This window comes from Phalacrocorax carbo, chromosome 6, assembly GCF_963921805.1.
Source record: "Phalacrocorax carbo chromosome 6, bPhaCar2.1, whole genome shotgun sequence".
NCBI lineage: Eukaryota > Metazoa > Chordata > Aves > Suliformes > Phalacrocoracidae > Phalacrocorax > Phalacrocorax carbo.
The window spans coordinates 58,289,167-58,316,556 of NC_087518.1; the positions used below are offsets into that span (position 1 = coordinate 58,289,167).

Below are 27,390 nucleotides of genomic sequence, written 5' to 3' on the forward strand. Positions count from 1 at the left end.
CGCTCCCGGTGCCGCCGCTCGAGCGGCTCCTGGCGGCGGCGCTCCCAGCCCCTCCCGGTGGCGGCGGCGGGGACGGGGACGGCGACGGCGGCCCGATGGCGAGACCCGGCTGCCCGCCGCCCGCCCGGCGGGTGCTGGTGGCCGCCCGGGCGCTGCTCTTCTGGGCGCTGGTGTACAGCTACTGCGGGGTGTGCGCCTGCATCGCCGGGCTGCGGCTGCTCTGGAGCATCGGCCGCCGGCCCGGCCAGACCTTCCGCTGGGTGGTGCGGGAGAACCCCCCCGCCTGCCTCAACGACCCCTCCCTGGGCACCCACTGCTACGTCCGGATCAAGGTGAGGGGAGAGGGCGCGGGGTGCGGGCCCCGCTGCGCCCACGGGCACCCCGGCCCGCCTGCCCTCCCTCGCATGCGTCTGGGCGGGCTCCCCTGTGCAAGCTCCCCTATGCATGCTGCCCTATGCACGCTCCCCGGTGCAAGCTCCCCTATGCACGCTCCCCTATGCCTGCTCCCCCGTGCAAGCTCCCCTGTGCATGCTTCCCTATGCATGCTCTCCTATGCAAGCTCCCCTATGCATGCTCCCCGTGCATGCTCCCCTGTGCAGTCTCCTCTATGCACGCTCCCCTCTGCAAGCTCCCCTAGGCAAACTCCCCTAGGCAAGCTCCCCTACGCATGAAGCCCTGCCGTGCCTGGGGGTCCGCAGGCAGGGCCCTGCCGGGCCCGGGGGTGTGGGGGGAGCTCGGTGGGCGGGAGGGGCGCTGCCGGTCCCCGGGGACGTGCCCCGCAACCTCCCCTGCCCTGCCCGACCCTCCCCGTTATTTACGAAAATAGGCGCAGTTGGAGCGGGGAGCTCCTTTCGTGCCTCGGGGTCCGGGGAAGAGGCAGGGGGAAGAGTCCCGTCCCTAAGGGTTGTACAGTTAAAGCCACCGGTCAGGTTTTATACTCGTCTCACATCTCTGCCTGTGGTGTGCTCCTCCACCAAATGCACGAAGTGTGGTTGTGTCGGCTTGGTTTCTTTCGTAGTTACAGGTGAGCAAAGAACGTGCTGCAAATTTTGTCAAGTGTTATTTTTAATAAAAGGAGCACAAAGATCTCAGTTCTGAGGGATCTGGGTGGGTGATTTTGTGCCACGCTGTACTAATATAAATTATTGAGCCTCCCGGTTCCTTATGATTTTTGATTCCATCATTACGAGTGTCATAAATTGAGACCGCAATGGATCAGAATCCAATTAGAATTTTATTAATTATAGCAAGTAGAATATGAGCAAATACAGCGCTGGACGGCAGGGGAGTCTGCGCTCCGCCAACTGCCGTATTGAGTAGTTCGAACAGTCTCTTTTTATACATTTTTTTTTTCTTCCATGTTCAAAGGAATAGTGGGAGGTATTCTTCTCATGCTTCAGTTTCTTATCTCTGTCTTCGCAAGCTTCAGTTCCTTATCTCTGTTCGTTAGTCTGGACATCTGGTGGTTTGGGAGGTATTCTTTGCATGACCCCTACCTTGACCTCAACCTAAGTCTTAATAAGCAGTACCTTAATTTATAGTTTCTCACAATCTCAACGTAAGTCTTAGTAAGCAGTATCCTAATTTATAGTTTCTCACAATCTCGACATAAGTCTTAGTAAGCAGTATCCTAATTTATAGTTTCTTACAATCTCGGCATAAGTCTTAATAAACAATATCCTAATTTATAGTTTCTCACAATCTCGACATAAGTCTTAGTAAGCAGTATCCTAATTTATAGTTTCTCACAATCTCGACATAAGTCTTAATAAACAATACTCTAGTTTATGGTTTCTCACAATCCCCCCTTTTTCTTTTTATCCTATTATTGTTTATTAGATACTACTTTCATTTTCGACACTGCAGGCAAATCTTCTTCCACAATCCCAACATTTATCATAACACTCACAAGGTAATATCTCACAATTACAATCATAGTTCTTATGTGGCATAACGCATTCACAACAATCGTCATCTTCATTAATAGATACACTCTTATATTTTGCCTCAGACTTCGTAGTCAAAATAAGCAATTTAGCTGTGTCGAATCGTTCTTTAATAAAATGTAAAATACAGCGTAATATGCAAGGTCCAAATATAAGTCCTAAAATCAATATAATAAGTGGTCCTGCTAAAGCAGACAACAAAGTGGTTAGCCAAGGTGAAGCATTAAACCAGTTTTCATACCATGACTTGAATTTGCCAGGGTTCAATGCTGGGCATATATAAACTGCTTTACCTGGACCTGCTGGGCCTTGGTCAATAATCAGGTCTTCTATGCTCACTTTAAAACTAATTGTTTTCTCATCTGTTTGTGCTTGGATTGGCTTATTCGGATATTGTATGCTTGTTATTATCCAGTTTATGGGTTCATGAGGGTTTCTTTTTCCATTTGCTTGGGCTATTATCAATAATAAAACTAACGGTATACCAGGAAAAAGGGTATCTGTCAATTTTGCTAACTTAGGTACACTTTTACCAGTCTTGGGGAAGTTCGACCATAGCTGCTTTCGCGTCCCATTGTTCTGGTTCTTTTCTCCACAGTTTGTTTCTCCTCTGCCTCGCCCGTCGACTCGGTTGCTTCGAGCCACGGGGTGTACCATCTTCTCGGCAGCAAGGGAAATCTTCAGGAGAACAGCTGTTTCGGGTTTTCTGCCTGTTTATATAGGCTTCCCACTTTGCAGCTTTGACTAATGGGACAAAGCAAGACACAGTTAGTCCTTCCCTTCTGCACTTTGTAGCCAAAATTTCAACTACAAAGGGGACTGGTTCGTTGGAATGGTAACAATAATATTGAGGGTTTATTCTTTTTGGCAAAAATTTCCCACCATTCATGGGATCCTCGAATAATTTCTTGTTCTGACTCTAATTGTTTTTAATTTCCACTCAGTGAGAGTTCTTTGGATTTTCCAACACTGTGTGCAAACTCTTATCGGAGGGTATCCATATTCACAGTGTGTCCACCATTTATCCTGGCATACCTTACACTTGCAACAAGCAAATGGATAACAATTGCAGTTCAAATTATTGCATCTGATTCGTATATCTAGAGTGCTTAATAGCTTTTCCTCTATATTCAATATTGTGTTACTGCATAAGTTTAGCAATTTCCTTCAACACACTTCGTACGCTTCAAAATATAATAGATAAAAAGAGAGATAATTATAGCAAATATAAACAGCAATATACACTTTATACTAAAAGGTAATGCGGCAAAATAATCAACTAAAGTTTCTATCATTACATTATCTTCTCAGAGTTATTTTGGTGTCACCTGGAGTACTGATTACTTTCCAGTGAGGTCTCGTCACTGGGCCTTTAATGCGACTGGCATGAGTCCATCCACGCTCAGCAGTCCGGACAGCTGTTTCTGTTGTAAGCAAAACAAGATAAGGTCCCTCCCAATTGGGTTTTAGGGTTTCTTCTTTCCACGTTTTAACCAATATCCAGTCCCCAGGTTTAAAATTGTGAATTTTTAAGTCCAACGGGGGTCGTTGCACAATCAGTCCATGTTCCCAAAGCTTGTTACGATGTTCTGCTAATTGTGAAATATATTTATTAATCACATGATCTCGAATTAAAACATTTGTTTGTGGACTTTCGATTCTATAGGGCATTCCATACACCAGTTCAAACGCTGATATTCTTACATCTGCTCGGGGCCTGGTTCTGAGAATTAATAGTGCCATGGGTAGGCACTTAACCCATGATAATTTGGTTTCTATCATTAATTTAGTCAAAATAGTTTTGATTTCTCCATTCATCCTTTCAACTTTTCCCGAGCTTTGTGGATGCCATGGTGTATGGTATTCCCACTTAATACCCAAACTTCCTGTTAGATCTCTAACAATTTTTGACACAAAGTGTGTTCCTCTGTCCGAGTCGATTACATCAGGTACCCCATATCGAGGTATAATATGTTCAAGTAATACCTTAGTAACTTGGTTAGCAGTTGCCTTAGAGGTAGGAAAAGCCTCAACATAATGTGTTAAATGATCCACCATTACTAATAAATATTTGTAACGCCCTACCCTGGGCAGTTCAGTAAAATCCACTTGTATGTGTGAGAAAGGTCTATATGCTGGGGAACGTCCTCCAAGAGGTTTTTGTCTCATGTTGTTTCGATTAACTTTTTGACAGGTCTCGCAGGCTGCTGTGACTGCCTTTGCTATGTTATATACGCTTATACAGGCAAACTGTTGATTGAAATGATCAACTAACGCCTGGGTTCCCCAGTGTGTTTTACTGTGTATTTTTGAAAATATTTCGAGTGCTATGCCTTTCGGCAAGACTTCTCTCCCATCCGGCAATATGTATTTACTATCTTGTTCCTTAGCTCCCATTTGTTTTAGTTTTTCCTTTTCTGCAGGCTCAAAACTCAAATTTTTACTAACAGGCACTTGTTGCATCGTCAAAATCGTACTATAATTGCCTGCTACTCGTTTTGCTTCTGTATCGGCTGCATTATTTCCCCTAACTTGATAACTCGTACCTCGCTGGTGTCCCTTTATATGTACGACTGCTATTTTATTTGGCATTTTCAATGCCCCCAGAACTCGCCGAATTAATTCTGGGTGTATCAGTTCTTTTCCCTGTGAGTTAACAAATCCTCTTTCCTCCCATATTTTCCCAAAGGTATGTATTACTCCGAACGCATAGCGTGAGTCTGTATATATAGTTCCATCCTTTCCTTTCAGTGACACTAAGGCTTTCCACAATGCGTACAGCTCACAGGCTTGAGCCGACCAGCTGGCACTCAGGGGGCCCGATTCTATTGTCTTAAATTCTCCTTTCTCCAACTTAACGATGGCATACCCTGACAATCGTTTACCTTCCACTATTCGAGATGACCCATCTATAAAAAATATTTCTCCATGTTGTAATTCCTCTTCTTCTAGATCTGGTCGAATTCGTGTTTGTTGTTCAATCGTTTGGAGACAATCGTGTATTAACTCAGTACTTTCCCCTGGGTATAGAAATTCTGCAGGGTTAACCGCTCCGACAGTCCTTAGGGACAGTTTTGGAGATTCTATAAGTATTCCCTCATACTTTAGTAGTCGGCTATCTGTAAGCCATTTTTCTGCTTTTTGTTGAAGTACCCCCCTTATGTTATGAGGCGCATATAGGACAACTTCTCCATTGAAGGTAATACGATTCGTTTCTTCAAGTAATAAGGCAGCAGCAACAATGATTTGTAAACAACTTGGCCAACCCCTGCTTACAGGATCTAACAGCTTTGATAAGTATGCCACCGGTTTCTTTTGTCCAGCCCATTCCTGAGTTAATACTCCGAATGCTGTTCCTTCATGTATGTTAACGAATAAATGGAATGGCCGCTTTAGATCTGGGAGGCTTAAAACCGGTGCTTGACTTAACTCCCTTTTAAGGCTGGCAAACTGCTCCTGATCCTGAGGGGTCCACTTGGGTATTTTATCTTTAGACAGTTGTTCATATAAAATTTTAACTTTAAAGCTGTAATTCTCTATCCACTGCCTACAATACCCAAATAGCCCTAATGCTTGCCGAATTTGCCTTTTAGTGACAGGCATAGGTAATTCTAAAATTCCCTTAATGCGCTCTGGATCCAATATCTTTTTGCCGTTAAACAAATAATGCCCCAAATATTTCACTTTTTCTTCCACAAATTGTAACTTTTCTTGTGATACTCGTAGTCCCTGTTGTGCAAGAAAGTTTAGGAGTTGAATGCTTTCTTTTCTTACATCTTCCTTATTATTCCCTGCTATGAGCAGATCATCTACATACTGTAACAGCACATTTCCCGTTTGTACCCGGTATTCTTTTAAGAGCTCTTCCAGGGCCTGTCCAAACAGATTAGGGGACTCAGTGAACCCTTGGGGGAGCACCGTCCATCTCAATTGCTGTCTACGGCCTGTCTCTATGTCTTCCCATTCAAAGGCAAAATAATCACGGCATTCTTCTGCCAGTGGACAGGCCCAAAAGGCATCCTTTAAATCAATCACACTATACCAGGAGTTATGGGGTCCTAGCTTGCTTAGCAGTGTGTATGGATTTGCTACTACAGGGAACCGGGTGATAGTTCTTTTGTTTATTTCCCTTAAATCATGCACAAGCCGATATTTCCCATTTGGCTTTTTCACAGGCAAAATGGGAGTGTTAAAGGGTGACATACAAGGCTCTAAGATTCCTTGTGCTAACAATCGATCAATTTCTGGCTTTAATCCTCTCCATCCTTCTAGGGATATGGGATATTGCCTTACCCTCACAGGTATGTGGGGTTCGGAAATTTGAATTTTAATCGGTGGGATTTTTAGTTTACTTATTGTGTCCGGAGAGTACCAGACATCGGGGTTAATTTGTTTTTGATCATCCACGGTCAAAGGATAAGCAGACACCATTAGCTCTTGATTTTTTACTTTAATTTCTAATTGCAATTCAACAATTAAATCTCGTCCTAGCAGATTAAATTCTGCTTCAGGGACGAGCAAGAGTTCACCCATTCCAAATTTATTTTCAGTTTCGAATACTACATTTTTGATTTTGCTTACTTTAAAGGGTTCTCCTTTTGCCCCAATTACTTGTACTTTTTCAGGGGAAACTTTACATCCCTCAGGTATTTGCCTAATAGTCGATTTCTCAGCTCCAGTGTCTACTAAAAAGGTGAACTCTTGTTTATGGGGACCTATTTTTAATTTTATCAAGGGCTCATGATGACTCCGGTCCCCTAAGATATAGAGCCCCTGACTTTCCTATTCCGTTTTCAATATTTCCTCATCCCTGATCCTTTCTCTGCAATTCTTCTTTATATGTCCCTTCTTTCCACAGTAAAAACAACATCTCTGTTCCTTCTTTACTACTACATTCCCTTGTTTCGCTCCAGCAGATCTGTGTTTACCAGCCCGCCCTTTGCGATCCTCTCTGACTGCTGCTACCATCATTTTTACTTGTCGCTTGCTGCTCTCTTCTTCCCGCCTTACGTAGACTTTCTGAGCTTCTCTCAATAATTCATCCAACCCTCTATTCTGCCAGTCTTCTAACTTTTCAATCTTCTTTCTGATATCTTCCCATGATTTTGCCACAAACTGAGTTTTGAGGAGCGCTTGCCCTAAAGGGTCGTCTGGATTTACCCCAGAGTACAGCTGAAGGGCTTTCCTCAGTCGTTCCAGCCACTCAGTAGGGCTCTCATTTTTCTTTTGCATTTCATTAAATGCTTTATTAATATTCTGGCCACGGGGTACTGCTTCTCTAATCCCTTGAATTACTATAGTTCTCAGGTCCTGCATATGGGTTCTATGCACCGGATCCTGATTATCCCAATTAGGTTTTTGGAGTGGCCATTTAATATCTGCTGGAGGTCCCTGGGCATGCTGAGCATCCCACAGTCTCATTCCTGCTCGTCTGATCATATCTCTTTCCTCGGTAGTAAATAATTGACCAAGGATAGATTGCATCTCATCCCAAGTATAAAGGTTTGGTCCCAAAAATTGATCTAATCTTTCTGCCACTCCGAGTGGGTCCTCAATTAGGGTTCCCATCTCGGTTCTTTTAAAATCTCGTAGGTCAGCCGAGCTTAGGGGTACAGAAATATATCCAATCACAGGTTGGGGTCCCCCCATGGGTATTTCCCTTAGAGGATACATCTGAGCTGCCCCTTTTTGACTCCTAGTCATGCGTCTAGGAGGAGGGGAAGACCCTTGTTCTGATTCTGGGGGGGGTGGATGCTCTGGGGACCTCTGGAGGGGCTGTGGGAGCAGGAGGAGGAATGTAAGGAGGGGGGGTTAGAAGGGTTTCATCTAACTCTTCCTTCTTTTTCTCTTGTTTAGTTTTCACTTCATTCAGTGGATAAAGTCTAGCTCCCGGTCTTTCTAGCCACATTTTTGCATACTGACTCTCTTCCGGGTTAAGGGGTTTTTTATTATTAACCCAGAGGTTTAATTGTTGTCTGACCCAGTCTTTTTCTGACCCATAGACTGGCCAAAAGACATCTTTAGAAATCTTCTTCCCTCCCCATATCCTAGTACAATATTCTATCATTTTTTGTTTATCTCTCCCTAGGGTTCCAGGGAAATATCTCCAATTGTCTAGGATATATGCCAGAGGGGTATTCTTAGGTACAGTGGGTACCCTTCCCATGGGAGTCGAAGGCTTGCTGCCCTTCGCCCCCATCTTCTGGAATATCCACAAGCATACACTCACTCGCTCCCCTTGTTCCTGGCCCAGTCCCTCGCGGGAGATGGGAAACGCAGTACTTAAGGGTCCACACTCGCTTGGTTCAATATAGCGAACCTCTCACTTGTTATATTCCAGGAAACCCAATCCCGCCCGAACGGTAAACCTGCGACCAAATTCGCAATATACTTACGCACCCTGCGTCTTCGTCCGGACTCCTGTGCACAGAATTTTTATGGGATTTTACCGGTTTCCCCTTTGCTCATCATTCTAGAATTTAGGTTCGTCGGTAAGGTTGAGGTAAGCTGTCGGTCGCGGGGCCGCGGATTGCCGCGGGGCGCCTCCCCGGAGGACAGAAGCTCACCGTTCCTTATCCGAGTCACGGCACCAAGATTGTCATAAATTGAGACCGCAATGGATCAGAATCCAATTAGAATTTTATTAATTATAGCAAGTAGAATATGAGCAAATACAGCGCTGGACGGCAGGGGAGTCTGCGCTCCGCCAACTGCCGTATTGAGTAGTTCGAACAGTCTCTTTTTATACATTTTTTTTTTCTTCCATGTTCAAAGGAATAGTGGGAGGTATTCTTCTCATGCTTCAGTTTCTTATCTCTGTCTTCGCAAGCTTCAGTTCCTTATCTCTGTTCGTTAGTCTGGACATCTGGTGGTTTGGGAGGTATTCTTTGCATGACCCCTACCTTGACCTCAACCTAAGTCTTAATAAGCAGTACCTTAATTTATAGTTTCTCACAATCTCAACGTAAGTCTTAGTAAGCAGTATCCTAATTTATAGTTTCTCACAATCTCGACATAAGTCTTAGTAAGCAGTATCCTAATTTATAGTTTCTTACAATCTCGGCATAAGTCTTAATAAACAATATCCTAATTTATAGTTTCTCACAATCTCGACATAAGTCTTAGTAAGCAGTATCCTAATTTATAGTTTCTCACAATCTCGACATAAGTCTTAATAAACAATACTCTAGTTTATGGTTTCTCACACGAGGCATGTGCGTGCTTTTTTACTTATATGCCACATTCTTCCTATAGCACCAAGCAATAAATGAATAACAGTCTGTCACTTATTTCAGGGAATACGAAGCCCTCTTGCCGTTGGATAACAGGAGGCTAACATGTTACTTTCCAAACACGTGTGCTACAGATCCGTACAGATTTCAGGAAAACAAAAAAAGCATGTTTCAGAAAAGGTGGCAATGTCCTGTGTGTGTTTGGGGGGGCAGAAAAAGGGGACAAAAAGGAGCAACCGGAAGGTAGAGGATGGGCTTAGTTTGGGGCATGTGGCGTTTAAGCTGCTGCTGTACCAGTGGTGATTGAATTTGTAGGAGGAAAGGGGGTGTCCTTACAAGCAATAAATAGATTAAAATAAAAACATTGAAGGTAAATCCCTAGAGGACACTAACTGAAAGAAGCGGGATGGAGGAGGTCTTACCCAATACTCACTAAATCGAGAAGAGAAACTGTGGAAGGAAACTGAGAAACTTTTCTGAATACAAGAGGAACAAAGGCAGAGTGATACGGAGAATGGTGAAGGTGGTGTCATGGCCCTAAGATTTACTAAGAAGAGATTGTTAAATACCTAGAAATGAATTGATACTTTTACCTCTAGGGACTTTAGTTCATTGGCAGAGGAGAAATATCAGTGCAATTTTGGGCAAAACTGAGCAAAAAGTCTGTATTATATCCATAGTGAGTATAAAACCCCCAGATGTTCCTTTTTCAGAGCCCTTTCAAGAATCGAGATGTAAGTTAATGGTTTTGTAGCTGGTAAGTGACTTAGAAGTGCCAAGGTAGCTCAGGGAACTTGAAGCATCTCTGGCAAGAAAAACTTTCTCTATGCATTTGTGATCCTTGGCGTGGTATAAGCTCTTGATGTAGAGCAAAGGCCTGGGGGTTTTCTTCTCTCTTCAAAATAGCAGAGGCGAAGCGCCGGCTTTGACATTTGTTCAGGAGCTGTACGACCTTTCTTCCTGCAGTTTCCTTCACATGACTTCTGAACAGCATGTTGTATTTTGTGAGCTAGCTCTTTCCCAACTTCTGTATCTGCTTCTGTGCCAGAATTGAGTAAACCCTCTAGGTCATAATTTCAGTTTATTTAAATTCTGCTGGATTTGACCTTGAGTTAGGCTAAGCTTGTGTGCATCCATTCATTTCAATGGCATTTCAGTGTTCAGCCTCTGCACTGCAAACAATAAGTAACTTGCCTGCTGGTAATTCTCCTAAGACCCATTTTCTTAAAAGGTGCATCAGAAATCGTGGCTATAGACAGGGCAGAAGGAAGATTATAACATTAAGGCCTTCTTCTCTGAAGCGAGTCTAAAGCCTCGAACAGTAAAACCGAGCAAAACCCACTTGCTTTCTAGTTACTTAGTTTTGATTGCCTTTGGTTCTTAAGAATCCATGCAGGCCTTTACTGTGCCAAAATGCAATGTGATGGTTTTAAATAGTTGCATAACCTTACACACTAACTGAAAGATTGAAAGTGCATTTAAAGTACACTCTGTCTTAAAGCCTTCCCATGAAGCGCATGACTGGTGTCTGTGTGAAAGCAAGGCGCCAGCTTCGACAGTGATCTGCATTTCCCAGTCACCGTGCCAGGCGGTGCTCTTTCAGAAAGGGTCGCATGCCCATGGCTGGACTGGCCCAGAGTCACTGTAGCCTGACGTGTATTAAACATCGGCTTCCTGGAAGAAGCTGTGGCACCCGGGGGGGGATACTCAGCATTGCCGGGGTGTAGCAGGTCTCAGAATCACAGAAGACTTCAGCTTCAAAACCTGACCATTTGATATTTTTGTTCCAGGGGCAATACATTGTTTCTTAGAACATTGTCTGAAACCGCATTTGTCCTCAAATCTCAGTGCAGCGGTTCTGTGCAGCAATAAAAACACACTTCTTTTTCTCTCGTTTTAGGATTCAGGGTTAAGATTCCACTATGTGGCTGCCGGAGAAAGGGGTAAACCACTCATGCTGCTGCTTCATGGCTTTCCAGAATTCTGGTAAAACTCCCTATGCACTTTTCTTGTATAAAAGAGGCTGCTTAAGATACCCGAGAGTGATCATCTCAGCTTAAGTATCCCCAGCGTGATGCGTCTTATGTAGCTATGAGTTCTAACTAATGGCCTGAAGTTTTAGTAGGGAACGTTTTTTTAACTGCAGCATCCACAAAAAATTCCTGCAGGCTGATGCAGACCAACTATCTTTTTTGCATTGTCAATCCATTTTCCCCTGAGTATGTACACTTTTCGGCAAACTTTGGGAAGGAACTGCTAACTTTTAATGAATTTCATGTTTGGATAACATTTGTACTAATATGGCTGAACTTATGAATTACAGCAGAGGGTGTTAAAATGAAGATTCATTATATGTTGAGTGCAATACGGATTGCTGCATTTGTTAAAAATACTATATGTTAGTTTTTAACAGGGGGAAGGGAAGAAGAACTATGAGTTCTATAGGCTATTGTGCAGCCTAATTTCAGAATGCTACTCAGGGAGAAAGGTTCTATTATTAGCACATCATAAGATGAATGATGACTCAAACCCAATCCTAAATGTTTGTTTATAATAATGAAAAGCAGTCATGTGTCTAATGATTTAACCAGATTGCTCGGGCCGTCATTGCCAGGTTTAACTAGTGAAGCATGGCTTACAGAACTTGCACCTAAAAAACATTATGGGAATACTGGAAGTCGTGATGCCAGTAATTCAGCAAGTTAAACGAGCCTTTTCCTTCCTAAGCTCAGATACGGAGCTAGGCTCCGCTGTCCGCACTGGGATCTTTCAAGCTGGACCCAGGTCATACCATGATAAATTGACCCAGGTAAAACAGAGGTCTGTTCTCTTCCCTTAGCAATTTCCTATAGATACTAACGGCCTGGAGGATGGTGGTAGAAAGACGTATTTATTTTAAGATAAATTTTCAAAGAAGTAGATTGTTCTAATAATAAATCACTATCTAAAAAGATTAAAAGTGTAAACTTTGATTAAAAAGACAGTTAGATGCGGGGTTGCGTATTCTGGGCAAACATGCATACCTTGCATAATGCATACTCTAACACAACAAGACAGCTGAGATTACAGCTGATTTCCCCTACAGTGGGAATAGTAACAGAAAATTTAGCATTTTCTGTGCATATTCTACTGGGATCTTGTATCTTATCTTCAAAAAGCAGAAGGCCATTCTTAGAGTTTAGAATGGTGAGTCATGCTTTAAGTGACGGTTAATGTATTGTATTATCTGACCGTTGAAAAGGAATGAATGAGAAACTGTTGTGTAGGTCACTGGGGCCACAAGTACCATAGTTTAAATAGCTGTTTTTAAAAAGAAGACTACCTGCCAGTAGTCTATAAAATAGTCACACTACCGATACTGATGTTGGTTTGATAATTCGATCAGTGAAGACTTTTTTTAATGCAAGAATAGAGATTGTTCTGAGAGCACAACATAAAATAATCACAGTTTAAGAGATAATTAAAGAAGCATCAAATTTGTATCATTTGGCTAGCAAAAAAACCCCAACCCCAAAACCGGATATGATTCACAGTTACAGTTCTTAATTATAACAAACCCTCTGCCTTCAAACATTTCAAGGTTATAAGTAGGACGACTATAACCAGACAATACTGACCTTAGTGAGTGATTGAGGCTGTCTGAAGATGAAACATCATGTAAGAATATAATGCACCAGAGCCATTAAGTGCTTTAGATGCATAAGAACTTGAAAATTAATACCAATGTGATGGTAATACAATAAAAAAATGTTTGAAATTGGGCATAATGTGTTGAGAAGACAGCTGGGTACCTATAAGACTTGTGTGTGAGCTGCTAAATTTTGTACAAGCTGCCGTTCAGAAGTAATGGGATCAGAAAGTCACAAAATAGTTTCCATTATTGAATCTTACAGAAATGAAAGCATCAACCAGCATTTCCAAATTCTCCTTGCAAAGCAATTGTCCATAGTTATATTTCAGATCTGATGAAAGGATTTCTTTGAATGTAAAACCTACCCATTTGGTAGGTCAGACATTTGGTGACTGATGGACTGTTGTGAAAACAGAAGATGAGGATAGCAAGTTGACATTTAGTGAAAACAAAAATAGTTTATTTATTTATTTATGGGCCTCGTTATTTCTCCTTACTGAAGTATATAGGATAGCTACAACAGTTACCATGGCAAATTCAGCTTCCATTCCATTGTATAATGCCTTTAAAAACTTCATTCCTGGAGATCTCAGCTAAATCTTTTATTTGCATTATATGGCAGTGAAATGAAAAGGTCCTGACTGTTCTGTTTATATGAATACAAATTTCTATAATTAATGAGTGTTACTGTAATATTACTTGTGTTCAGAATCCCTAATAGGCTGGAGGCAAAGCTGAAGTGGAAGAGCCAATGGTCTGATATAGACACTGAATTTAGGTAGAATTCTGTGCACCACTCTTAAGATCTCTGACGATCCAAATATCATTTATCTGAGATTGTTGAAACAAGAGCAGAAGTAAAAACTAGACCCTAGCACAGAGGGATGCAGCCATTATTATATATGCCTAGAAGGAACATGTTTTTTTAATATCTTTCCATTACAGTATAAGATAATGCCATGTCTGTCTTGGTACTGGCTGTTCTGAAATGTATTTGGTTTCAATAACAGTTGAAGGGCAGGTAGTTCTTGCAGGGTAAGACCCACCATTTTCCTGTTATTTTTGCTTCATAACATCTGGGCACCACATACTATTACAGGATAAGGAATAGCCCAGGCCTTTGCCCAAGTCCTTAATTTTTGTGTCTTTTAATGTGTGTAGTGCTACCACTCTTTCCCATAGAAACACAAACAATGAAATATTCTGTGTGGTACCAACACATTGAGAGACTGTTCTGGAGCAATTCTGCTAGTATAGAGACCCAGGTGAAAGTGTACTTTATATAAATCATATGAACTTCACCAAGATCATTTGTTGTTCATTGTATTTCTTTCTTTGGTTTATTTAGTGTATGAATTATCTGACATTCCTTTTCTGAAAAACAAACAAACAAACATGCCTTGAGGCACGTTCCCCTACTCCGTGAACAAGCTAGGGAGAAAAGAAAGCTTTTCAGACCTTTCTTTTTTGATGATACTATGGCTCCAAAGATAAAACAGGGTAGTCCTCTGTGTGCTCTGTTTCATGCCTGCTTCCTTGGTGGCAAAGCAACTATGCCAGACCCCAGGAACTGTTGAACCAGCCAAGCTCCGGCCATGTCCCCTGTCTGGCAGCTGCACTTCCTTACTGGGGAATTCAAGAAGGGAGCACAAAACTACTATAGCCACAAAAGACCATCAGAGTACCACAGAAAGAAAAAAAGAATCTCATTGCAAACAAAGCCATGCTAATTTACCCTCAGCTATTTGGGAGGAGAAGCATTGGGTGCGTTTTGATATCGTGCTGCTTGACCTTATAACTCCAACTTCTTTTTCCCCTTTGTTAGGTATTCTTGGCGCCATCAATTGCGGGAATTTAAAAGCGAATATCGAGTGGTGGCCCTGGATTTGAGAGGTTATGGAGAAACAGATGCTCCTTCTCACAAAGAAAATTACAAGTTAGATTGCCTGATAACAGATATAAAGGATATTTTGGAATCTCTAGGTGCGTTAGTAGAAGACAATCTACTCAGCTCATAGGTGACTTGATTTTCTGGGGGAAAAAAAACGTAAAGAGCTACCACTGATTTTTATTTTTTTTTAAATTGCATTCTCTTTAATATCTACACATTACAGATATGTATAGATATAAATCTAAGAATACTCGTATTTTATGGACTATTATCAATGAAGAAGGTTTGTTTTCTAATTATGATGTGTATGTCTGTATAAACAATATGTGAAGATGATTTTCCATCATGAGTTTTAAAAGAACCCTTCCCTGTGTGCTCTGAAGTCCAGCAGTACAAACCTAGGGCCTTTTTCCCTAACAAGGTCTTCACTTACTCCTAACCATTGCACTTAGTGGATAATGTTCTGAATTAGAGTCTAATAGCACTTCCAGACCAAAGAATTTAAATCAGGTGACATATTTCTTGCATAGACAAGATAGAATAAATATTGTGGGCTTTATAAAGATGATGAAGTACATCTGCTGTATTAAAAAAAAAAATCCCAAAATACTACTCCTGCACAGTAGCCAGTTCTCAAGAGCTGAATCACTCCCTCTTACACAACAGCGAGAAGAACAGAAGGGAGAGCAAAGGACACATTGCTCCCTGTGGCAAATACACAGTGGAACGGTCTAGAGCCTGAAGCAAGTCTGCAAAATTTGCCCTTCCAGCCTGGTTTGAAGCATATCTGTTCTGGCGATAAATTGTAACACCTAGTGAAGGGTATTTCCCTTCCGTACCAACAGCAAGACAAGGGATTACACTGTCATTCTCTGGATCATTTTAATCCCCTGGATACTCTATGGATAGTGAAACACTGTACTGCATTTCACATGAAGAAATAGTAAAGCAGTGATTCCAGTTCTAAGGTTTGAACTTACGATTTGCCTTGCTTGTGATGTTTGAATGTTGTCAAAAGATTGGGCAGGCAGTCCCCACTCTGTGTTCACATTTTCCAACCTTTGCTGGTTGTGCTAATCTCCATGGTAATGCCATGGTTATGCTCGAGAAGTACTCTCATCATAATTCAATTCAATAGGGATTTAAAATTTTTTCGAAAAAGTATTTCTGAGGCTTCTGATCTTTGTTTGGTTTAACCCCAGGTTAAATTCTTATGGAGGACTTGATTATATCTGAAGTGCTCCAATAGATTTCTATTCAAGAGGGGTTATAAGGTGCTTGCACAACTGTGTTCAAATTTATGTCAGAATTCTAAACAGTTTAGCTTTTTATACATTTCAGTTGTAGCATATGTGCTCAGCAGTACAAACCTCAGTGAGGAGGGTGATGGTATCTGACCCTGTAGTATGTATTCCAGCAGTGGTAAAGGGGGGAATGGTTAGGCTTTCAAAAACAGTCATGATTTTTCTCCCTCCGTTTATTGCTGTTAAATTACCATTTTTACCGATGGAAGAATAAGTAAGTGAATGCCAAGAACTTTAAAAATTGCCATCAAAACAGCATATGGTGAAAAGCTACAGGCCTGCTAAGTATATAAATGTGTGTAGATATGCGCTATATATATATGGCTATTAAATATAACACCCACTTTTTGCATAATGATGATGTTCAGTGCTTAGATAACCTCCCATATTTAGAGAAATTCATAAGGATCAGTTTTGTTCGGGAAAGGCTCAGGAGATTGCTCAGTCTTTCTGTCTGCAGCTTCGAACTCCAAACTCCCTAAACATGACAAATATACACGCATTATTGTGACAGCAAGTTGAATTGTATATCTGACCCTGCATCGGCCAAGATGTGAACAGGGTGGCTGTTTGGATACTGAGTGACTTTGGTTTGACACTGAGGTAGTATAGTTAGAGTGTTTTGGAAGTCCAATTAAATAATTTTAAGTATTTGTTAGTTTTTTAAACTATAATTGTGCGCTGTTTTTTTCTGGCCATTATTAACGGAAGCCATGCACTATTAAGTAGTGACATTAATAAATGTGCTGGACCGCCTGTTCTGCCCAATGATGATTTTTTTGTTGTATGTGATAATTTGTATGGATACAAATTCCACTGAAATAAAAGCACAAATCTCTGTTTATGTGGTAGGATACAACAAGTGTGTGTTGATTGGCCATGACTGGGGAGGAATGATCGCTTGGTTAGTGGCTATATGTTACCCTGAAATGGTGACTAAGCTGATTGTGGTTAATTTCCCTCATCCTTCTGTGTTTACAGGTGAGTTTTACAGCACTCTCTGTTAATCCAGAGTATCTGCATTTTCATTAAGATTGTGTTTGCTTTGAGGTTGCTAAAGAAGAACCGACTGCTTGCCACTTCAGGCGTTCAGTAGATAAGCTGCCGGTACTCAGCGCCTCTCACGTTCTGGGATGCATTTTAGGAAGCAGTAAGGTATCAGGTATTTGACTTCTGGAAATGATTTATTGTAGGAAGTGGGAGTGCTTGCAGCCAAAGTTACTCATGTTTTTCTTAATCCTTAAAGGTCCACAAACATAATTTTCATATACAAGAATCTGTTTTATACTGCTTTGGCAGAATAAAATTCCCTGAACAGCGGTGTATGTTGCATTACACCTAGGTTAAGGCCTCACTGCATTATTAAGTCTGCATAAAACAGCCTTTGTGTAAATGTGAATCAGACGTTAGTATTTAATCCCAATTTAGGTGACAAGCAACAATTTATGATCTTGTACAATATGCATTAGAACAAGACAGCCTTTCCAGGCTAATTACTAGAGGCCCAGGAATGTACTAGTAGTGAGCTGAAACAAGGATTTAGGTGCACTAGCAAAATTTGTGTGACAGGCTTTGATCTTGTCTACTACCCACGACTGCAATTTCACAGGGATTAGATCAACACTCAGAAATTAAAATGAAAGTAGTCTCTTATTAATTTTAATTTCTTCAGTCACTGACCTTACCCTGTTTCCATTAAAATGTCACCCCATTTCCCATTTCCCCAGAAATAGTTAAGAATATTCAGTGCAGCTTTAATTTCCATTTTAGTTGAATGTAAACCTGACCTTACACCACTGTGGAATCAGAACCATTTGCACGTGTTCTTCTCACAGAGTTCTTGGGCACCTTCCTAAGATATTAAAGAACATTTTGCCAGGCACTTAAGCCTCACTTACCCAAGGAAAGGCCTGTCACCACCACCTGAGCAAGCAGGAGCTTTTTGCAGTGTTTTCACTGAGAGCAGGAGCCAGGCTGTATAGAAGACAAATACATTTTATTATAGTATTTCTTAGTATTTGCATATTTGTTAAAGTACAAAATCTGTTCTGTAGCTTAATAAAGTCTCCCTGCATCAACTTTGTTCTACTGTGGATTAAATGAAAATACACAGCTGTGGAGAAAAGTAAAGTAAGCAGTGCTGATGATGGTCCATCAAGGAAAAATATAATGTGATGCAATTTAAAAATGTATGAGGTATGAATTCTTAGAAGATAGCTGACACTTCAGTTTACTTTGTTTTAAAACCCATTTTTATTCACTGTCAGATTTAATATTTCAGAGATTATCTCCTATGTTGGGAGTGCAATTTTGCCTTCCTGAATTTGCATCTGTAAAGGATAGGTTCTAGACTTCCTAGTACTGGCACGCATTCTGTGGTAGCTTCAAGGAAGTTAGGTATTTGAATGTCAGTGTTGGCTCTTGCAACTCACTGGAGGCAAAAACTTACAATTAAAAAAAAAGAAAGACTTAATAGAAATGGGGCTGAATCGTTTTCTTTTGTGACACTATGTAATCTTGATTATGGTTCTTGAAATTGCCAAGACAAGTGTTAGAAAAATTCTGTACTTTTGTGAACAGGATTGATGCTCTCTTTAGAATGGAAGTGGATTAGCATCTACAGATTTCTGCGCATCACATCCTTGATGAGAGAAATATTTGAAGACTTATATCTATGCCTCTTATTCCACAGCTGAAAAAATGCTTTGGGCTAGCTACACAAATAGATCTCTTAAGTGAAAACCTATCATGCGATTAAACTCTCCAATGTCACTGCCCTCGCCTAGGCTTTGGCAGGCTTCTGGTTTGCTGACTGTTTCTATTAACAGATATAAAAGAATTGTGTTTTAATGGCCACATCATATACTTACTCCTGAAACAATAATCATCTTTTGTCACACGGCATGCTCTAACGTAATATTTTTAAAACATTCCTTTAAGTTTAAAAAATAGTAATATTAACGGTAATTTTGAGTCATCAGTTTTCATTTTTAATTCATGGGCATTTTTGTTTCAGAATACATTCTACGACATCCATCACAATTGATTAAATCTGGTTACTACTTCTTTTTCCAAATGCCATGGTTTCCTGAATTCATGTTTACAGTACATGATTTCAAGGTGAGCAAAATGAGTGCTCGTGTTTATATATTTAACTGTGAGTGATGGAAGAATTGCCACCTACGTTGATCCCTTCTGATTTAGTTATAATTACTGGAAAAAATATGGAGCTTTCTGATTTTTCTTCTTAAGCTTTACGTATTTTTATAAAGTAGGGTATAAGTACATAGAAACTCTGAGATTAACTCTTGCTTTTGCATTTCTGGGAGGCATTCAGGTACATACCTTTAACCTCCAGCACTACAGTGCATTACTTCACCTAGACAGTCAACTGGTTTTACTTGTGCCCACACCAGTGGGACACATGTGGCGCCTGGGGAACTCCTGCTGACTTATCTGAAGCTGCTGTGTGCAGTGGGACATCCTCTTATCCCTCAGAGCCTGCTACAGGGCAGGCCGCCTGGGAGTCTGAGCATCAAATTCAGCCGCGTGATTAATTCTGCCTGAGGAACCAACACGGCCAACACCTTGTATAACCCTAAAAAATAAGTATAAGCATATAGAAAGGGAAAAAGCAGCTGCAGGCGTGCATCCTCCTACATGCATACAGCTCAGTGCTGTAGGCACACAGGGCACAGCAAGCTGGGGAGGTCCTGAATCATTCTCCCTCCCACCCTGTCAGCTGCTGGGGTCCATCCCAAAGGCAAGTATGTACCTGCGCTTGCCTTTGCCTGTCACAGGAGGCAGGTCAGGGTGCAGAACTGAGTGACTTGGTAATACCGGTATTCGCCTGTACTTGGTTATTCTGAAGTAAATTATATCAGAAATAAGTTTACCGTGTGCTTTTCACATAGCAGTCTAAAAAAAAGCATTTAAACCTTTCTTTATACTCTAAACAATGCATAAACAGATTTTAGAAAGGTGTGTCCTGTTGAAGGAGAGAAATCACATTTTCCAGCTATGTTATGGGGTGGCTTTTTATTCTTCCTTTTGTAGGTTCTGAAAAGTTTATTTACCAGCCAGGCCACTGGAATTGGAAGGAAAGGCTGCAGATTAACAGCAGAGGATATTGAAGCTTATCTCTATGTCTTTTCACAACCTGGAGCATTAACTGGACCCATTAATCATTACAGAAATATTTTCAGGTGAGTGGACTGTTCTGAAACAAGGTAAAATATTCTAGAGACCCCTGGAGGCCACACAGGTTATTGCATCTTCTGCTCCTAAAGAAGGGAAAACTGTTTCTGGAGTCTCAGCAGGTAACAGGTGTATTCAGTGTCAAGCTGTGTGACGCAGAGTGAATTGTATGATATCCACACAAACCAGTGACACCACGAGAGTGCAGATAAGGAAAGTCTTTGTTTCAAAATCTAATAAAGCCTAATAAGCCCTTCCTCATTCACAGAACCCGTGGCAATCACAAAAATCCATCTCTAATATCTATGATGTTAATATCTGTTAATGATTTTCCTTACAGTTCATATTATCAAATAATGATCTCTATGAAGAGCTTATTATTAGATAGTATAGTACTAGATAATATGGCATCCAAGTAAGTTGCCCTCACTTGTAACTTTACAAAACCACATCTGACTTTTATTGTGTTTGGGCTGTGGGGGTTTTTTTATAAAAAAGGTGGGGTAGGGGGTTTTTTGTACCTAAAACCAACCCTAACTTGGGTTTTGTTGTTCCTGCATTGGTCTCATCAGACTCCCTGGCGGCAGAAAGCACATATAGCAGGGAGCATGCATAGACTAAAACTGAGAGATAGTATCATAATAGGAAATATTTTCGCAAGCTTAATATTTATTTTATTTTCTCCAGGGGTTTTCTAATAGTTTTAACTTTCCTGGGAGGAGTAGGCTAGGCCTCACAGACTGACACTCCCTTTTTATCTACCAAAAACTTAACAGGGCCAGAAGGTCTTTAACTCTGCAAATACACTACTTAGGATTTGTAGCCCTAACTTGAAGGACTGTACCAAGAAGAGTGGGTCTGAACTCTCTTTTCCTTTACTGCCTCCAGTTTGCAACAGTGCTAAATCTCCTGCATGCTTCTGTAACACAAGACCAGCTTCCCAATATTCTTTAAAAATTACAATTCTTTTCCTTCCCTAAACTCAGACAGTTGTTTTTTGAAGAGGATTAACTTTTTTTAATTTCCCCTGGTTCAAATTTAGTGCCACCTTTTCTGCTTATTCTGTGCCTTCCACGCTATCGCTGTCAGGAGAGCAGTCAGCAGGGAAATCCTGGGAGGAAAATGGGAATCTGAGCTAGGTGCTGTCTTGTACAGGGTAAGAGACAAAACTGGAACAAGAAAGTAGAGAGATGGCATATTTTCTTCTAAACAAGATGATACCAAACACAGACACTAATGGGGAATGAATGAGATGGCTGTGCTGGTAACAGTATACTTATTTAAAGGTACACAAAGAGTGGTGATGGCATCAGCTGGGATGTCCAAGGGCAACAGGGAGCTGTGCGGCTGCACGGCAGCTCCCTGGCCCTGCCACTGCACTGCAGGAGCCCCCAGGGTAGGGCTAATGAGGAGCTGGAGAGGCAGGAGCGACCTGAGCCTTGTTTGTGACATTTTCTACAGCACTTCGCATCAGCGAGTGTGCGCGTTAGCCAGATGCTTCTCTGACAATAACAGTGAAATATCTGTGATAGCTGATAGCTGAATTGCTGTGGGATTCAGATGAGACGAATGTAAGAGTTGTGTATGTTTAAACTATTGTTTAAGGCCTTTTCAGGCTCAAAAAAAGTGCCTAGTATCAGTTATTAATCAGAAAGTATCTTCACAGCTAGTAATTCTTCTCTGTGTGTGTATGTTTGTGCATTGTTTGCTTCATTTTTCTAATGAAAGTATACCTATACTGAATTCAGAGAATATTACAATAGGCGCTATCAATCAGCCACAATGCAGCAAGCTTTGGACTGGAAGGAGAAGATTGGTCTTTAGCTTATTCAGTTCTTGCCATCAGTTCTGATGGTCACACCTTACGGGATGTGAATCATTAAATATTAAAACTGGATTGAACTTTTTACTTCCTCTCATATAAGCCATTGAGCAGCACTTAGATGCTGATGACTTGTTTTCACCATAAGTCCCAGTGGGCTGGTGCTGGTGACCTGCGCGTTAAAGGTTTCCAACTCATTACTATCCACCTGGAGTTTCATTCTTCAGAGCTTAATTTTTCTGGAAATTTATTTCCAAAGACGTGATTGAAATCACCTACTTCCATCCATCACAAACACCAGCTTGTATAAATAGCACAGCAGTCATTCCCTTCACTATACTTTAGGTACAAACACTTCTGGAATAAAAATCCTAAGGCTTTTTGTATCATGCTTGGTTGAGAGAGATGGGTAAGCAGTTAAAGCTTGAATTTCCTCTGATAGGCCATTTTTTTATAAAGTGGGATTGCTTCTTTTATAGCAGTTAAGAAGTACTTCAGTATTTGTTTACAATAATAACTAATTGCTGGTCAACAGTGCTGTATGAAGGTTTGAGTCTGTTTTTCAGAGACTTAAACTTCCCAAGTGGAAGGTCCCTTTCTAAATGTGACATTTGCATGTTAATCCTTATTAGAGGAGATTTCTAGAGACTTCAGGCATGGTATAACGTGCCATATTCCAGACTGAAAAGAAATACAGTATAGCATATAGGCAATGAAAAATGACAGGTTGTTTATCTCTTCAGTGTGAGTAAAAAGCCCAGTGGAGTTTTCCTAAGTGAGGCTACAAATCTTGTATGGCACTTAGCCACAAAAGAGTAACAGTAAACCCTACAACAGTGAAAAAAAATACACATAAAAATAGCAAAGAGATCCAGGATACTGGATTTAAAATGTAAAGAGATTAGCCTAAATGTGCTGAATCAGATCATCATATTATCAATTTTTAAAACTCGTACTATGAATAAGCTATGATTCAGTAGGTTAGGTCAGTTTGTTTGAAAAATGAGATTTTAAATCCACTGCTACAAAAGCAATTTTAAAAATGTTCCTAATTCATCAATCAAAATGAAATTAAACTACTGTTTAAAATGACCTTTTGTTAATATTTCTTGACATTAAGTACAGATGAGGAATGTCTTCAAAGTCTCCATTTCTTTGTCTTATCTAAAGTAATGCATGCCACCTTCTTCCCCTTTCCACAGAGCATAGGCTCTTGACTAGCTCCAAAGTTTCAACCTAGCACTTCAGTTTATCATAAAAGTGTGTTTAGAAAATCTTCTTTATACTTTAATGTTTTAAAATAAGAATGTTTGAGCATTAGTGTAATAAAGATTTGTATCTGATCCGATGGAATCTGATTTGAATTGTCACAGCTAGTCTATTACAATATCTGGCTAGCAGGCAATTCAAGCACAAATCAGATAAACTTTGCAGCATCTCTGAAATAGATGAGCTGGAAAAAATTCTGGTGGGTCAATATGGTTTAGGTTGAAATAGTCTTTCGTTTCCAGCTACCTGTATCTTTCCTAATGTCTACCTTTAATGTGAGGAAATATTTATAAAATATTACATTTAAAGTAATTGTATTAAGAAAAAATAATAACTTTTTACTGAAAGTTTAAATAGGTCATTGTGGTGGTATATTTTTTATTAACATTTTACTTTCTAAGGGCTTTTCCTCAAAGTGTCAATAAAATGTCTTGTAATGTATTTATCTTTAAACACTTTCTAGTCTGCCAAAGCTCTGGGTTGTGATGTTGCAGTTTTAAAGAGATTATGACTCCATGAAATTAAAATTTTCAAGGAACAGTTTTCTTTCACTGCATACAGATGTAGGTGTGTAAGTCCAAGGCCTTCAAAAACATACTCTAGCTCTTTGTAAAGAAAACCCTGATGCATTTTGAATGTTAGCATGAATTCATAGATCAGTGAATGTAACTGACTTCAGCATTTCAGACAGCTATGTTCTACAGAATAGCTTATTCTACAAATATTTTTCTTTTTAGCTGTACTACATGATATTTAATTTCAAGTAGGTCTGAAACACTCTAGCTGGTATCTTCCAGAGTGTCCAAAAATGGCAGCCCGCCATTTCAGAAACGACCATTTTTTGGCAAGGCAGTTGAGCTACTCGGGTAGCTAGATGCCTTGAACACTGCGGTCCAAATGTGATCCGAAGCATCATGTTTCATTAAAACCTACTTGCAGTAAATAATGGAGGTTCAGAAATTTGCCATAGCATTCATCAACCAAGGGAAAGCCACTACAAAATTCTGGCCGTGTTGTTCCACATTCCCTATTACAGAGATCATGGGGCTCCTGACCTGTGCACCATGCCGAAGCATCCTTCATGTTCCAAAAATATGACTCTCTTGCAATCAACTGCTGATTACGTGATAGGAAAAGTATCTTCTGACAATTTTACCATCCTTAAAAAAATTGAGGTACCTTGAGTCACAGGAGTGTTTTCTTGGTATTACAGAAATATCTTCTTGGAACCTAGAAAGCTTGCAATGAGATTCACTGTGTTGATTTCAAAAGCTAAGTTGGCTGAAATCTGTCTTGGTGATTTTTGTAAAAAAAAAGACCTAACTAAGTGTGTTTTATTTTTAAAGCTGCCTACCTCTGCAGCACCATGAAGTCATCATGCCAACCCTGCTGTTATGGGGAGAAAGAGATGCGTTTATGGAAGTTGAGATGGCAGAAATTACACGGATTTATGTTAAAAATCATTTCAGATTAACTATTTTGTCTGAAGCCAGTCATTGGCTCCAGCAGGATCAACCCGACATAGTGAACAAGTTGATATGGACCTTTCTAAAGGAAGAGACAACAAGAAAAAGAGAATGACTGTTTGTCCATGTTTTAAGGGGTCTACGTAAAAGCTTTTCAGATTAAAAAACCTAATTGTTATCAGGGCCATATTTCCAGCCTGCCTTCTATTTCGAGCTCTGTTAGGGAAGTGTTTTCAATGTACTGTACATTTGGACACCAATGTTACTGCTAAAAGAAGAAGTGAGTATGAGTATATACGATACCAACATTGGTTTTACCTGTACACTTGTATTTTGCACATAAAAACACCTGCCTTAAGATATATATGTATTTGTACAGAAGGAAAATCATGGAAGGTTGCTTGATTTTGTTTTCTCCCTTGCTTTACAGTTTTAATGTGTGGTGCCTTTTACAAATTTATAATGAAACAATAGAGTGGTGCCATACTGAAGAAAGTAATGAGTTTTCATTCTAGGTTCACCTGAATTTTTTTTTAATGTATTTTACCGTTGAACAGTGACTAACTCTTTTTATTATCTATATTTTAGCATACCGAATGATGGAAAAATTTCTGGGCACATTTCTAGTCTTCAAGTGAAATGATCTTGTATTGTTGAATGCAGCTGCTTTGTGCGATATGTTTTTCTTTCTTGACTAAAAAATGGGAAACCTGTACACTCAACTTGTCTGAACAAGAAGAATGGAAAATTAAGATATAACATGTATCAAATCCACCTCTGTCTAATAAAATGCAACTTACACTACCCCTTTATCTGACTTCCTATGGGGAGATTTCGTACTGAAGCTAAGAACTGGGTTTGAAGCATCTGTCCACTGTGCAGCCTTCCTCATGCTATGGTGGTTGTTTTCTCTTGGAAATAATGCCTCATTGTTGGCATTATCCTTCCTATGTTAGCAACTACTGTTCTTGTCTCCAAGAACTGCTGCCAAGTTCCTGTGTTTATAGGAGGAAGAGACACAGTGATTATGGAAACAGAGGGTAGAATTAACTCGCATGTGATGGCAGGGGAGAAGAAGAGTGGATGCTAACTAGAAAGGAAAAAGCAGCACAGAAAAGCAGCAAGTCCCCAGAAGGGGTGAGTCACCTGCCTACGCGATTTCCAAACGCTCCACCTGCATAGCACATGTGTTGCCCTGGGAAGAGGCAAGGATCAACAGGGACCCATCAGAGGAGGCATCGGAGCCAGGTGGGTCTGAAACCAACTGTCCACACCAAGAGTAGAAGACAATTATTACAAAGCCCCAGGTCCAACCCTACCGTGTGCATCGTCTCTTTCAAGCCACGGCCTCCCGCACAGGTACTTGGCCACAGTGTCTGCCGACATCTCACTCAACATAATCCTCACAAGAAAGTGGAGCAAGGGGTGCTGTTAGCCTGGGGCCGGCAGTCTGCTTCCTTTTGTGCAGGTCACGAAATCTGAGGAAGAGTCCACTCGGTATTGTGATAATGGTGTTGATCTCGCCTTTTCCATCCATGGCTGGTACCTGCCTTTCAAGGATATTTTTTCCACAAAAGTTTTCAGTGTTTATTGATTGAAGTAGTTACATGCTGCTTTTACTTAAACTATGAGGTTGGAGAGGCTGTTCCTTGTCTCAGAAGGGTGTTGTAAAGCAACTTTTATCATCTAGGCAGCAGTTTAATTTCTCGGCAAGAAAGGTGTTGCTGGGGACTATGGTTTTTCCTGAGGAGCACCCGCTCACTGGGACCTGCTGGCCGCCAGCCCAGCCACAGCAAGCTGCCTGCCGGAGCTCTGGTTTGCAGGCTGGCTCTCCTTGTTCCCTCTGTCAAGTGTAACGGGCCGTCATCGCAAGGCAGATTCTGCTTGTCAAACAGCTGGCGCCGCTGTCCCGGTTGGAGCATCACTGATGAATTTGGTGAAGTGTTTGGAGGGGAAGCGAAGCTGTATGAGGAGCGGCTAAAGTCACTTGGTTTGTTCAGCCTGGAGCAGAGGAGGCTGAGGGCAGAGCTCATGGCAGTCTCCAGCTTCCTCACAAGGGGAGGAGGAGGGGCAGGCGCTGATCTCTTCTCTCTGGTGCCCAACGCCAGGCCCCGAGGGAATGGCAGGGAGATGGGCCAGGGGAGGGTTAGGTTGGGTATTAGGGAAAGGCTCTTCCCCCAGAGGGCGGTGGAGCCCTGGAACAGGCTCCCCAGGGAGGCATCGCGGCACCAGCCTGGCGATATTCAGGAAGCACTTGGACACGGCCCTCAGAGACACAGTGTGAATTTTGGGGCTGTCCTGTGCAGGGGCAGGAGTTGGACTCGATGATCCGTGCGGGTCCCTTCCAACTCAGGGCATTCTATGGTACTACGATGACGTACAATCGCGTCACTCTTCGGTAAGAGCGCGGCAGGGACATACGGGCCTTGAGGGGGGCCGGGGGAAGGCGCCGGGGCCTGCCCGCCGGCGGCCGGCAGGGGGCGCCCTCCTGCGGAGGTTCGGGGGGCGGGGCCGGACGCTCCCTCCCGCTGGCCCCGCCCCCCCGCAGAGAGGGACCGCCGACTCCCCGGCCGCCAGTGGACTGGGGAGGGGAGGGGCGGGGCCAGGCGGAGCGCCGCTGGCCTTCATTGGC

At 41.5% G+C, this 27,390-nt stretch overlaps 1 protein-coding gene across 1 annotated transcript; it reads left to right on the plus strand.

Annotated features, from left to right (window-relative positions):
• EPHX4 (epoxide hydrolase 4) lies at positions 1-25,570 on the plus strand. The gene is made up of 7 exons (XM_064455491.1): positions 1-332; positions 11,079-11,164; positions 14,635-14,792; positions 16,857-16,985; positions 19,021-19,124; positions 20,061-20,209; positions 24,639-25,570. Exons 1-7 carry the CDS (start codon positions 96-98, stop codon positions 24,871-24,873), a joined length of 1,098 nt encoding a protein of 365 aa, XP_064311561.1. The 5' UTR covers positions 1-95; the 3' UTR covers positions 24,874-25,570.
• The last annotated feature ends 1,820 nt before the right edge of the window (positions 25,571-27,390 follow it).